At 43.3% G+C, this 14,324-nt stretch overlaps 1 protein-coding gene across 1 annotated transcript in view; it reads left to right on the top strand.

Annotated features, from left to right (window-relative positions):
* LOC133078446 (sulfotransferase 2A1-like) overlaps positions 1-10,548 on the top strand; it is a 33,576-nt gene extending 23,028 nt beyond the window's left edge. Inside the window, 4 exon segments of the mRNA XM_061173497.1 lie at positions 1,327-1,453; positions 6,674-6,768; positions 8,269-8,446; positions 10,288-10,548. Of these exon segments, the coding sequence (XP_061029480.1) occupies positions 1,327-1,453; positions 6,674-6,768; positions 8,269-8,446; positions 10,288-10,400 (513 nt within the window). The 3' untranslated portion in view covers positions 10,401-10,548.
* Positions 10,549-14,324: the final 3,776 nt, after the last annotated feature.

Genomic DNA, 14,324 nt, shown 5'->3' on the forward strand with positions numbered 1-14,324 from the left:
GTCCATTATACCTAAGTAAAATAAAATGAGAAAGAAAATATTGAATGAATGAAAGAATACATGAAACAGGAAAACAAACCAAAAAAATAAAAAAATAGCCCAAGACCACACTCTGTAAAATGATTATGACTTTACGCGAGAAAATTCTGGTTTGAACCTCAGTTCTCCAGATTTTGTCTGTGAACAAATAGTGCAATGTCGTTGAAGCTCCATTTTTGTGTGCTTAAACCAGCAGGATTTATTCATCTGTGCTAAGGACTGGGAGGAATGTGATGATTAAGATGACCTCAAGCCACATCCGAAAGGAATGTATAGATCATTTGAAAAAAGACCAATAACAGACAAAATTTGTTAGTTTCTGTAGCGACCACATTTTTTACTGACAGCCTAGCTTAGATCAGAGCCTAATGCATACTCAATGAATAATATCTATTTTAAGAAATATAATAAGTAGATTAAGAATCCGCTTATTGTTGTTTATCTATTTTATATATAGTAGTTTGTCTTTGCTAATCCCATACCCCTAATTTATCCCTCCTTGCCTTCCTCTTTGGTAACCGTAAATTTGTTTTCTATGTCTGTGGGTCTGTTTCTGTTCTGTAAATAAGTTCATTTGTGTCATATTTTAGATTCCACATATAAGTGATACCCAGCTCAGATTATGACTGCAGTGGAGTAAAGCAATGATCAGAATTGGAAATGACCTGATAAAACACTTGATCCAGCATGTCCTAGCCCAGGTTTACTGACATAAAACTAGTTCCTTTTTTTTTTTAGAAGTTTGTTTTGAGAACCCTGAAAGTTTGTTTCCTCTTGAGGTTTCACCATCTACAGCAGCATGAGTTTATTCATGCCATCGTTTTGAATTTTATAAACGAACCCTTAGTTACAGTTGGCCATTCACATCTGTCTGATTAGTACCTGGGAAATACTGATATCGTAGAAATTCCTAGGAAAAGATAGTGAGGCCTGGAACATGAAATTCCAGGAATAGCAATGAATAGGGCAGAGTCCCACTAAAACTCAGACTTCTTCAAAATGTAATAACATCATCTGCCTCTCAAAACTTTAAAGACCATCATTCCATGTATCATAAGGTTCTTAAGGGCAGAAACAATCCATATCTTATACACTGTCCTTCTATAGAATCTAACTAAATGTCTGGCACATTGTGGGTTCTAAATATATTTTGTTAAATAAATGAATTAAAGACTAAATTGTAGCCAAACGCTTTAATGGGCATTGGCATTTTCTCCATTTGTGAAAAGCCTGGAGCAAGGGAAATGGATACATTTATTCTCATTTTCTCTCTTTTTTTAATTTAAGTGTATTTATATAATGAGAAACCCCAGAGATGTTATTACTTCCAGTTATCATTTCTGGAAAATGGTAAAGATTATCAGAGAGCCGGAATCATTTGAAGAATATTCGGAATGGTTCCTTCAAGGAAATGGTGAGTTTGACTCAAAATGTGGACTCCAGGTGGAATGGGAAAGTTTCTGCGTCTCATCCCCAGGTCTTACTGTCCCATGATTTAAACAACCACATTGTAATCGAAACCTAGATGTCGCTAAATCTGTAGTCCCTCCTGTTAGCAACAGAAATCTTAGCCAATGTGCTTTGTGTTCCCCCCAATTTTTTCTAAATATGATAAACATATAAAAAGATAATTCACCACACTCAAAATAAGAGAAGTATGAATTCAAACTACAATGATACACAGTTTCTCATCTGTCGTAGTGGAAAGTGTATGCCTTTCCTCTCATTGCTGTAACAAATTACCACAAATTTAATGCATTAAAACAACAAAAAATTGGGAATTCCCTGGCGGTCCAGTGGTTAGGACTTTCACTGCTGAGGGCCCGGGTTCAATCCCCGGTCAGGGAACTAGGATCCCACAAGCCGCCTGACGTGGCCTAAAATAAAATAAATAAATAAAACAAAAAAGTAGCTTACATTCTGGAGTTCAGAAATCCAAAATATGCCGTATGGGCTAAAATTAATGTGTGGGCGTGGCTACATTCTGTTCTTGAGGCTCAAGGAGAGAATTCACTTCTTGCCTTTTCCAGCTTTTAGAGGCTGCCCACGTTTCTTGGCACGTGGACCACATCCTTCCACACCCTGCTGTCATCACATCTCCTTCTCTGATTCTGACACTCCTTCCGCTCTCATATAAGGACCTGTGATTACGTTGTTTCTACCTCGATAATCCAAGATAATCTCTCCCTTTGAAGATCCTGAATTTAATTGCATCTTCAAAGTGCATTTTGTCATGAAAAGTAACGTATTCAGAGACTTGGGGATCAGGCTGTGGACACCTTTGTGTGGCCATCATTCTGCTCTAGTACAGCTAGCATTCAAAACATTTGACTCACGCTGTGGCGGTGAGACTCTGGGTAGACCAACACGCTCATGTATTGCTGGTGGCATGGATAACAGTACTAACCCATGTAGGGTCATCTTGCAAATTCTAGCATTCTAGCATTTACACTTTCATGTTTAACTCCCCTTTCTCCAGTGGAAAAAAATACACTAGCAAAAATACCAAAAAAAAAAAAGTTGTGGCGGGAAGAAGGAGAAGATAGATTTACTAGACTATTCAAATGATCCTTATTTGTAATAGCAAAAAATAAAGTTGCCACCAAATATATAATGAAATGCTACTCAACTTAAAAAAAAAAAAAAGATGGAATGTTGCTATTCTATTACAGAGTGACCTCTAGAATCCACTGCTAACTATTCTAAAAATTGAGATGTGGAGAAAAGTTTGTAGCGTAGGCTACCAATGAACAACGACGGAGGACAAGTACAGGAAAGGGCATGAGGAGAGAAGAGTTTGGTAAAATTTGGAGAGTTGGGTGTGATAAGAAAGAAGCAACTAAATGAGGTGGATGGACCTAGAGTCTGTCATACAGAGTGAAGTAAGTCAGAAAGAGAAAAACAAATACCGTATGCTAACGCACATATACGGAATCTAAAAAAACCGTACTGATGAACCTAGTGGCAGGGCAGGAATAAAGATGCTGACATAGAGAACGGACCTGAGGACACAGCGGGGGGAAGGGGAAGCTGGGATGAAGTGAGAGAGTACGATTGACATATATACACTACCAAATGTAAAATAGATAGCTAGTGGGAAGCAGCCACATAGCACAGGGAGATCAGCTTGATGCTTTGTGACCACCTAGAGGGGTGGGATAGGAAGGGTGGGAGGGAGGCCAAGAGGGAAGGGTTATGGGGATGTATGTATACATATAGCTGATTCAATTTGTTGTATATCAGAAACTATAATGCAACATTGTAAAGCAATTATACTCTAATAAAGATACATATATATAAAAAAAGAAGCAACTAATATCTGCCTGGTCACCATCAGAGACAACCTTAAATATTGTATTAAAGAGCTTGGTTTTTTTTTTTTTGGCTGCTCCACATAGCTTGTGGGATCTTAGTTCCCCGACCAGGGATCGACCCCACGCTCTCAGCAGTGAAAGTGTGGAGGCCTAACCACTGGACCGCCAGGGAATTCCCAAGAGCTTGGAATTTAACTTATGCAATATTTTGATTAAAAAAATATATTATTTCTGGGCTTCCCTGGTGGCGCAGTGGTTGAGAATCTGTCTGCTAATGCAGGGGACACGGGTTCGAGCCCTGGTCTGGGAAGATCCCACATGCCGCGGAGCAACTGGGCCCGTGAGCCACAACTACTGAGCCTGCGCGTCTGGAGCCTGTGTTCCGCAACAAGAGAGGCCACGATAGTGAGAGGCCCGCGCACCGGGATGAAGAGTGGCCCCCGCTCGCCGCAACTAGAGAAAGCCCTCGCACAGAAACGAAGACCCAACACAGCCAAAAATAAATAAATAAATAAATTAAATTTAAAAAAAATAATAAAAAAATACTATTTCTGAAGAAAACTCTAAAATTTTGGATCTGGATTTCCATAAAAGATATTTTTAAAGGGCTATAATGCCAAAAAAATGTAAACACCTGTTTTAGTTGTGTCAGCTTGTCCAATGCTCTGGAATCCTATTTGAGCCCCTTGTAGAGCCACAGAGGAAACATATTTTTAACAATTGTTACAATTTTTCCTATCACACACATGCTCCTCCTGGCCATAATCTTGGCTGTTCCTGGATGAAATGCTCTCCTTTAAGAGTTTCCAGGGGGCTTCCCTGGTGGCACAGTGGTTAAGAATCCGCCTGCCAATGCAGGGGACACGGGTTCGAGCCCTGGTCCGGAAGATCCCACGTGCCGCGGAGCAGCTAGGCCTGTGTGCCACAACTACGAGCCTGCACTCTAGAGCCCGCGAGCCACAACTACTGGGGCCTGTGCGCCTAGAGCCCGTGCTCCACAACAGGAGAAGCCACCCCAATGAGAAGCCCACGCACCCCAACAAAGAGTGGCTCCTGCTCGCTGCAACTAGAGAGAGCCCGCACGCAGCAACGGAGACCCAATGCAGCCAAAATAAATAAATAAATTATATTTAAAAAAAAAGAGTTTCCAGTGGGGACTTCCCTGGTGGTCCAGTGGTTAGGACTCTGTGCTTCCACTGCAGGGCGTATGGGTTCGATCCTTGGTCGGGGAACTAAGATCCCACAAGCTGCACGGCCAAAAAAAAAAAAAAAAAAAGAGTTCCCAGTGTCCGTGTTCAGACAGTGAATGTTCAACATTTTACTAGCTGTTTTTTCAGCAGAAGGAGGACCTAACTTCTAGAAGCTTCAGTTTCCCTATTGGATTTGGGAGTGTAATAATTGAGACTGTGCTGAAACCTGCTCCACGCTTGTAAGAGAAAGAATTAGGTGTCTTTATTGCAAGGTAGAAAAAAATCTTGCCTTTTGGTCTTTTAACTTCTTGGAGTTTATCATCTAATTATGTCAAACACAACTATCTCTCCTATTTAATTATACCAAACCCTTAGTTGCAAACAACCTTAAACATAAAAAACAGATCAAGCAATTGTAATTAAATATTTATTTATTTATTTATTTGGCTGCGCCGGGTCTTAGTTGCCGCATGCGGGTTCTTTTTATTTGCGGCACTGGAACTCTTAGTTGCGGCATGTGGGATCTAGCTCCCTGACCAGGGATGGAACCCAGGTCCCCTCCACTGGGAGCGTGGAGTCTTAGCCACTGGACCACCAGGGAAGTCCAAGCAATTATAATTAAACAGGATAAATAATTCAAGCACGTCTCAGTGAATCCAACATAAGAATTCAACAAGCTATATTCCTGAAGGAATAGCTGGAACCATGGGATTAAACAGAAGATCTTACATCTCTGCACTTTTCTGCTTGAAATTTTCATTTTCTGAACAAAAAAAAAGATGTGATACACACACACACACACACACACGATGAAATACTACTCAACCATAAAAAAGAATGAAATAATGCCATTTGCAGCAACATGGGTGGACCTAGAGATGATCATACTAAGTGAAGTAAGCCAGACAGAGAAAGACAAATACCATATGATATCACTTATATGTAGAATCTAAAATATGACACAAATGAACTTATTTACAAAACAAAAATAGACTCACAGACATAGAAAACAAACTTACGGTTACCAAAGAGGAAAGTTGGGGGGATAAATTAGGAGTTTGGGATTAGCAGATACAACTACTACGTATAAAATAAATAAACAACAAGGTCCTACTGTATAGCACAGGGAATTATATTTAATATTTTGTAAAAAACCACAATGGAAAAGAATATGACAAAAATTTTTTCATTTTCTTTGTCTCAGCATAGGTTTCTGCTATTTTGGTTCACATGATATGAAAGAGAGCTGACCATTCCTGAATTGGGGAACTTATATAGTATTGTGCAGTTATACAAGGAGAGACAGAAAGTTTCCTCTTTTTTTTTTCCTCCGGAAAGTTTACTCTTGATATGAAGACCAAAAATCTCAGGGGAAGAGACACAGGTTTGCATGTGTCTAATGCCTTATTCAACAATGTCTAAGTGACAGGATCCCTTGACCTACGACTCCTCAAATGCACATTGTGAAAGGAAAAAAAAAAAAATTTCCACACAATGTGCTGTTCCAAAGGTTTGGAATGGGTGAAGGACATACAAAAGACATGTGTTTCTGGTATAGGGGAAAGAAACTGTATTCATAGCAGAAAGAACAAAGACACGGACTCCAAATTAGAAGGAGTTTAAATTTAGCTCTTTCATTTGCTAACTGAATTCTCTTTACAGTTCAGAAATCTCATCACAGGTAGATGTGACACATTATTTTTTTTAACTTTTTATTTTATGTTGGAGTACAGTTGATTAACAATGTTGTGATAGTTTCCGGTATACAGGAAAGTGATTCAGTAATACATATACATGTATCTATTCTTTTTCAAATTCTTTTTCCATTTAGGTTGTTACATAATATTGAGCAGCATTCTCTGTGCTATACTAGGTCCTTGTTGGTTATCCATTTTAAACAGATGCCCATCTTATATACTGCATTGTATATGGCACCCACCTGGTGGCCATCCAGGCAGTAAAGGCAGAAATTCTATTCCTCATGTCAATGAAGAAGAAAGGACAAGGATTCCCCCCACTTTGCTCACTTGCTCATTAAACACATAGGGTGTGCATCAAGCAGGCAGCATTCCCGGGGCGGTGGGGTCCACAAGAGTGAACCAGGTACTTCTCTCCCCGCTTCTCTTGCAGTGCTCTATGGATTGTGGTTTGACCATGTTCACAACTGGCTGCAGATGAAAGGAAAAGAGAATTTCCTGGTGATATCGTACGAGGAGCTGCAACAGGTAACCATTCTCTCTAGCTCCATCTCATGGCTGTCTATCTTCCATCCATTCTTTTTTTTTAATTTAATTAATTTATTTTTTAACATCTTTATTAGAGTATAATTGCTTTACAATGGTGTGTTAGTTTCTGCTGTATAACAAAGTGAATCAGCTATTCATATACATATATCCCCATATCTCCTCCCTCTTGCGTCTCCCTCCCACCCTCCCTATCCCACCCCTCTAGGTGGTCACAAAGCAACAAGCTGATCTGCCTGTGCTATGCGGCTGCTTCCCACTAGCTATCTATTTTACATTTGGTCGTATATATAAGTCCATGCCACTCTCTCACTCATCCATTCTTTAATATTTCTATTCTACCCTTTCAATCGGATCTTATCCCTGGGAGGAAATCAAGTAGGGTCATTTCTTCTTTGGCCTCCTTAGGTTGTACACATTCTTTCTTCAATTTTCTCATTTATTTCTTTTTACAACATTTAATGCAGGCACTGACGAAGAGTTTAGCAACATATTTTGTTTAGTAAGTTTAGCACATACTGAGGGCTATCAACGATTTCATGGCAAAAATCTGAAGCAATCTGGGAACCCAGGGGCAGTGTCCGGTGGGTATGGAAGGCAGATGGGGCTTGGCAGGGTCAGGATAGAGGCAAAAGTATTTACATATTCCCAGACTGACTGATAGGAATTGAATATGTCAGTATTCATAGGAAGCATTCGCTGACCTCCAGAGAAAGTGGCCGACGTAAATTTTTTTTTAATTAATTTATTTTTGGCTGCGTTGGGTCTTCGTTGCTGCGCGTGGGCTTTCTCTAGTTGCGGTGAGTAGGGGCTACTCTGCATTGCGGTGCATGTGCGTCTCACTGCAGTGGCTTCTCCTGTTGTGGAGCACGGGCTCTAGGCACGCGGGCTTCAGTACCTGCGGCACATGGGCTCAGTAGTCGTGGCTCATGGGCTCTAGAGCGCAGGCTCAGTAGCTGTGGCTCACGGGCTGAATTGCTCCGCGGCACGTGGGATCTTCCGGGACCAGGGCTCGAACCGGGTCCCCTGCATTGGCAGGCGGATTCTTAACCACTGCGCCACCAGGGAAGCCCGTGGCCAAGGTAAATTTAAATAGACTGTCTCAGGACTTCCCTGAGCCACAACTACTGAAGCCCATGCGCCTAGAGCCCGTTCTCCACAACAAAGAGAAGCCACTGCAATGAGAAGCCTGCACGCAGCAACGAAGACCTAATGCAGCCAAAAATAAATAAATAAATAAATAAATAAATAAATAAATTTTTAAAAGTAAAATAAAAAATAAAAAATAAATAGACTGTCTCTTATAAACACTCCTCTGTCCCTTACTTGGACTGCACATTTCCAGACGAGCATGATGAGCTCATCCTCTTCTTGCTTTGGCTTATTTTCTGTCTCCTCCTGGTCATCACTTTCTGCTGTCTCTGTTTGCTCTCTTTTTCCCGCTTGTCATTTTCTTTCCACTCTCTGTGGTTCTCATCCTAGGACATACAAGCCAGTGTAGAGACACTCAGCCACTTCTTGGGCAAGAAGCTAAGCCCAGAAGAACTGAATGCAGTCCTCAAGAATGTATCCTTCAAGACCATGAAAGATAATAAAATGAGCAATTGTTCCCTATCACCTGATATCTTTATGGATCAAATCAAAGGTTTCATGAGAAAAGGTAAGAGAGCATTTTTTAAAACTGAAGTATATTTGATTTACAGTATTATATTAGTTGCAGGTGATTAGTTGCAGGTGCAGCATAGTGATTCAGTATTTTTATAGATTATACTGCATTTAACATTATTACAAAACAATGGCTACATTCCCTGTGCTGTACAATATATCCTTGTTGCTTATTTATTTTATACATGGTAGTTTGTACCTCTTAATCCCCTACTCTTATCTTGCCCCTCCCCCCTTTCCTCACCCCACTGGTAACCACTAGTTCTCTATATCTGTGAGTCTGTTTCTGTTTTGTTATATCCATTCATTTGTATTATTTTTTAGATTCCACACATAAGTGATAAAATATAGTGTTTGTCTTTCTCTGTCTGACTTATTTCACTGAGCATAATACCTCCAAGTCCATCCATGTTGTTGCAAGTGGCAGAATTTCATTCTTTTTTTATGCTTGAGCATTTCCAATTTTAAGACCTGGAAGAAATGGACAGAGAATTCCCCTGCTTCTGTGGATACACTAAGATATGGGGTGAGGAAAATATTTGAGTCTATAAAATCACAAAAGTGGCGCCTGACTTGGAGAGTTTAAGGAATGATTTGGGATATTTATAAGGTCATAAAGAAAACTTGTGAAGATGAAGCACTGCCTATGAATGATGTATCTACCTGGCCCCACTCATGTCCTCGGTGTTGGTCGTTGTGTAGAGCACCCTCACATTTTCTGGTTAGAGAGTTCCCGCTCACAGCACTGGTGTGGTCCCTTGCCCCATGGAGTGACCCTCCCTTTACAAGTATTGACAATGGGAATATCTATTCCACCAAAAGGAGCTGGCAAATAGAAACCCTGGGAAAAGAAAAATGAGGGGAAAGACATGTGACTTAGCTCCAGGCCAAACCTTCCGTTGAGACCCTATACTAAAGACCAAAGATGTTCACTACACAGAAGGAATGAGGGTGTTGACGGCATGTAGTGGGTAGTTTCCATTTTCAACCTGAAGTTTACAAGAAGGGGGCTGGGGAGACCTCAAGGAAAAGGTGACATGTGACTGTTTGCTCGGTTACCCAAGGGAAGAGCATTCTAGGTAGAAAAAACTGCAAGGTACAAAACACTGGGTAGTGCTGTTTGCGGTGATATTCAAGGGTGGAGAGTTAAAAATAAAAGGAAAGGGACTTCCCTGGCGGTCCAGTGGGTAAGACTTCACCTTCCAATGCAGGGGGTGCGGGGTCGATCCCTGGCTGGGGATCTAAGATCCCACCCACATGCCTCGTGGCCAAAAAACCAAAACATAAAACAGAAGCAATATTGTAACAAATTCAATAAAGACTTTTAAAAAATGGTCCACGTCTAAAAATAAAAAATAAAATAAAAGGAAAGGAAAGAGAAGGCATGATTTGGGAGTAGCAATCAATCACAAGTACACCATATCTACCTACATGACCCAGGGTAAGAGCAGCGTGGGAGAAAAGAACCTCCACTGTCCTAAAGAAATGTGTTGCTGGTTAAATGAGGTACACGTGTAATATCCTAACACAATGCCTGGCATATGAGAAATTACTTCATGTAGGTTAGGTGTTATTACTGTTGTGGTTGCCTTTTGTGATTATTCAAGCCTCACAATATAAACAGATTGCAAACTGGAGACTCAAATATACTACCAAACCAGTGGCCGTCGGACTCTGGACAAGAAAATTTTAACCACTCAGTTATGTTGCCTGCAATTTCCAGTTCAGTGTTCGTGACAGATTGGCAGTGGCGACAGACACAGAAGACGCTCAGGTGAAGTCTTGAGACCTTATTTATAAACCTGATCTGGACTTATTTTTTTGTATATTTGACAGGAATCATTGGGGACTGGAAAAGTCACTTTACAGTGGCCCAGAGTGAAGCCTTTGATAAAATTTACCAGGAGAAGATGGCTGGGCTCGCTCAAGACCTATTCCCATGGGAATAATGGCCTTATATTCCTGGATCAGATGTAAATGCTGAATTTCCTGATGTTCTTGTGTTCGAGCACGCTCATAGGAAGCAAATTTTAATCCTACAACTCAATTATATGCTTCATTGAAAATAACCATGTTCTAAGAATACTATTTCATAATAAGTGGAAGTCATAATAAAATTTAAGTTTCAGTGCCATAAATAAAGTTTTAATGGAACACACATACATGCACACACACAAAAGAATCATGTTCCTTATTAACTGTAAGCCATGCCAGCTTCAAAAAGTTATATAATATTTCAAACACACAGAATAAGAAAGAAAACAATATTTTAAACCTCATATGAATTCTAACCTGTTAAAAAATAAAAGTTAATACTTTCCCATATTTGTGAGTATATGAAAGTCCGCCACAGAACATTACATATATTAATATACTTACCTCTTCTTCTGTAGCCATTCCCCAATCATATTTTCCCTCTGTATCTTTGGCATCTCATAATTAATAACTACTCAGAATTTAGTGTGTACGTTTCGGTAGGGGATGCCTTGTTCAGATCACCGCACCGACGCACTTAGCCGCTGTGAGGGAGCCTGCTGAGGGCTTGCAGGTGCCCCCTTATCTGCAACATTGCTTTGAGCAAAACGAGAGACATCTTTCCTGGAAGATTAGGCTTCCCGAAAAACAAACGGCACCCAGCAAGTGACTTGCAGAGATAAATACTAACGACTAACACCTTGCGCTAGGAAAGGAGCAGATTCGTGGTGTGCTTTGTTGTCAAGCTCTCTGGGGGACGAGAACAAACCACATCTGTGTTTGGCTTCTTCCCCAAGACCCACCACTCACCCCCGCCGTGTTGTGCTGGCCTCACGCCTTTTCAGAGCACACTCATTCATTGAATCATTTATACAAAAGCACCCATTTCAAGCTCTGTTTCTAGGAAACCCAACTCAAAAAACTTAACCCCAGAAGCCATCCTAGGAATAAATTAAACTGTGAGGATGGGATTCTGGAATTGATCACTTACCAGCCAGACAACAATGAGGACCCCAATACTAGCAGAGGGGAACATACAGACAGACCCTGGCATATCATCCCAGGGCAAATCCTAAGGGTTTTTTTGTTTGTTTGTGTTTTTTGGCGCACCACGCGGCATGCAGGATCTTACTTCCCTGACCAGGGATCGAACCCGTGCCCCCTGCAGTGGAAGCGCGGAGTCCTAACCACCGGACCGCCAGGCAAGCCCCCTGCTAAGGCTTTCACTACTGTGTTGGGATACAGGTGGAAAGGGCTGACCTGTCATGTGCAGTATCTCTGGAATGTGATGGTTACAGGGGGAACAGTAACTCTCAGGACTGTGGAATTAGGTGCCTTTTGAAAAGTGCCACTAATGCAAAAAGCAGTGGAGACAATGACCTCAGATGGTTTCATCAGGGTTGTAAATGTCACCAAAAACCCGGCCTCTGTTCACTGGTGCCGAATAGAAACACAGAGACAGAACCTGGAGGAGGAGAAAAGAGTAGCTTTATTACTTTGCCAGGCAAAGGGGGCCGCAGCAGGCTAACGCCCTCAAAACTGTGCCTTGATTCCTGGGCAATAGGAAGGGGCCTTATAGTTTCAGGGTGGAAAACAGGGCTGTAGATGAGGATCGGGGCTGATGTAGTCTTGCATTCTTCTTTCCTCCTGGAGACACTGGGATTATTAAGGCTGGCGTCAGGTGGTTCCGGAACGGGTTCTGGTGGTCCTCGAAGTTATCGTTCCATGACGTTCTTTCTGGAATGAAGAATGCTCACAAAGGAAAGGAGTGCTAGGGAGTACTGTCTTGGAGGAGTAAACATCAGGTACATAGTACAACTTTAGCTAGAGGGCAGTCACTATCAGAGTGCAGTTAAGCAAGAAAGAGAAGGGAAAAATAAAAAACGTCTACAGGGGCTTCCCTGGCTGGACATCAAGCCCTGGTCCGGGAAGATCCCACACACCGTGGAGCAGCTAAGCCCGCGTGCCACAACTACTGAACCCTGCGTGCCTAGAGCCTGTGCTCCGCAACAAGATAAGCCACCGCAGTGAGAAGCCCGAGCGCCACAACTACTGAGCCTGCACCCTAGAGCCCACGAGCCACAACTACTGAGCCCGCGTGCCACAACTACTGAAGCCTGCGCCCCTAGAGCCCACGCTCTACAATGAGAAGCCACCGCAATGAGAAGCCCGCACACCACAACGAAGAGCAGCCCCCCACCCCGTTCCTACTCGCCGCAACTAGAGAAAGCCCGCGCACAGCAACGAAGACCCAACGCAGCCTAAAATAAATAAATTTATTAAAAAAAAAATGTCTACAGGAGACCAGTTGGATGGGTGGCAAGAATAAGGGCTGAATAAGGGCTGACGTAACGGGGGTGCTTCAACTAGCTTCTGCTACAGCATAAAGGACAGTGTGGGAGTGACGTCAGCAAGATGGTGAGACAGGAGGCCCTGTCCCCGGATGATAATAATGTGAGGGCTCCGGAAGCCAGGAGAGTAGTTCCAGTCGCCACATGGACCACGGAATCCAAGCTCAGCCACGTCGGACAGGACGAGAACAGCCTCACCCTGCCCGCATCACCGCTTCCAAAGCTGCCGCATCTCAGTGCTGAGCCCCCTACCCCCAGCCCTTCTCACCCAGTGGGGAAAGAGAAAGCAAAGTGAGGGGCTGGCTTCTCCAGCCTTTGAGACCCGCTGCTCCGACAGACCTGCTTCTGTCTCCTCACACACGGAATGTGAGGAAACCCACGTGGCTGTGGCCTGGGGGCAGCGAAGATCAAAGAAATGGGGTAAGGATGGCAGCAACCCGCTCGAGGGTCTCAAGGACCACCTGGGCGCCCCCACGGATGGCACAGACCTCACGGACTGGCTTGACCCTGCAGAACCGAGGGAGACACCCGGTCCTGAGGCTGGTCCGCCAGGAGGAGGGAAAGAGGTGAAGCGGGTACCCATCGCCCCAGCACTTTGGGGCAGTGCCCTGGGGAAAGGCTGGCAGCGCTCCACACCTGACACAGCCCTGTTGAGGCAGGAGGTAGATGGGCCCCAGGCTGCGCAGCTGGACTCTGTACCCTGTGGGCAGATCCTCCAAGATGAAGAGGACGAGGAGCTGAGCCCTGCCCAGATAAGACACCACATGTTTCTCATTCTCGAGGTCAAGGAGACCTTCCCGACTACACATGCACAGAAAGGCTCCTTCGAGGTCAAAAAGGGAGTGATGTCAGCCTACCCAGAGGGCTCTTCGCAAGACTCCACCTTGGCTGAGAGATGCACATGCACACATGGGAGGACCCTGAGGTAAACCAAGTACGGACTCAGAACCAGGCAAAGCAAGATGACTGGCCAGAGGAAACTCGGAAGAAATTCCCCATATAAGTGATTCAAACTACCACAAGGGCGCGACTCTCTCTGTGAGCCCACCCGTGTGTGCCTATTCACATGTACTCTTTTTCCTCCTAAGAAACACTTTACTTGCTTCACTACTTTCCGTTTCTGTGTGGAAATTCATTTTCTCCAAAGCCATATGGGCCAGGGCCTGTCACTGGCCACTGGTCTAGTGGCTAGGATTCCGTGCTCTCTCTGCCATGGCCTGACTTCAGCCTCTGGCCGGGAACCGAAATCCTGCTTGAAGCTGCTGCAGGCTGAGGCCACCCGAGATCACTGTGGCATAGAGGGAAGACACACAATCCTAAACATCCCCTCCGGGAGGGACCCCCAGAATCTCCAGCCGGGCTGTCTGCTGGAGGTCCTTCCCTCCTGAAGCCAGTCCATAAAGACTGGAAGAGGCGACTGCTTCTCAAAGTGCAGACATCAGCGCAAGGCTACAAAGATCATGAGGAATCAGGGAAACAGGACATCATCGAATGAAGGAAATAAGCCCTAGTGACCGATCCCAGAGAAATGGAGATCTACCAACAGCC

The sequence above is a fragment of the Eubalaena glacialis genome, chromosome 18, assembly GCF_028564815.1.
Source record: "Eubalaena glacialis isolate mEubGla1 chromosome 18, mEubGla1.1.hap2.+ XY, whole genome shotgun sequence".
Lineage (NCBI taxonomy): Eukaryota > Metazoa > Chordata > Mammalia > Artiodactyla > Balaenidae > Eubalaena > Eubalaena glacialis.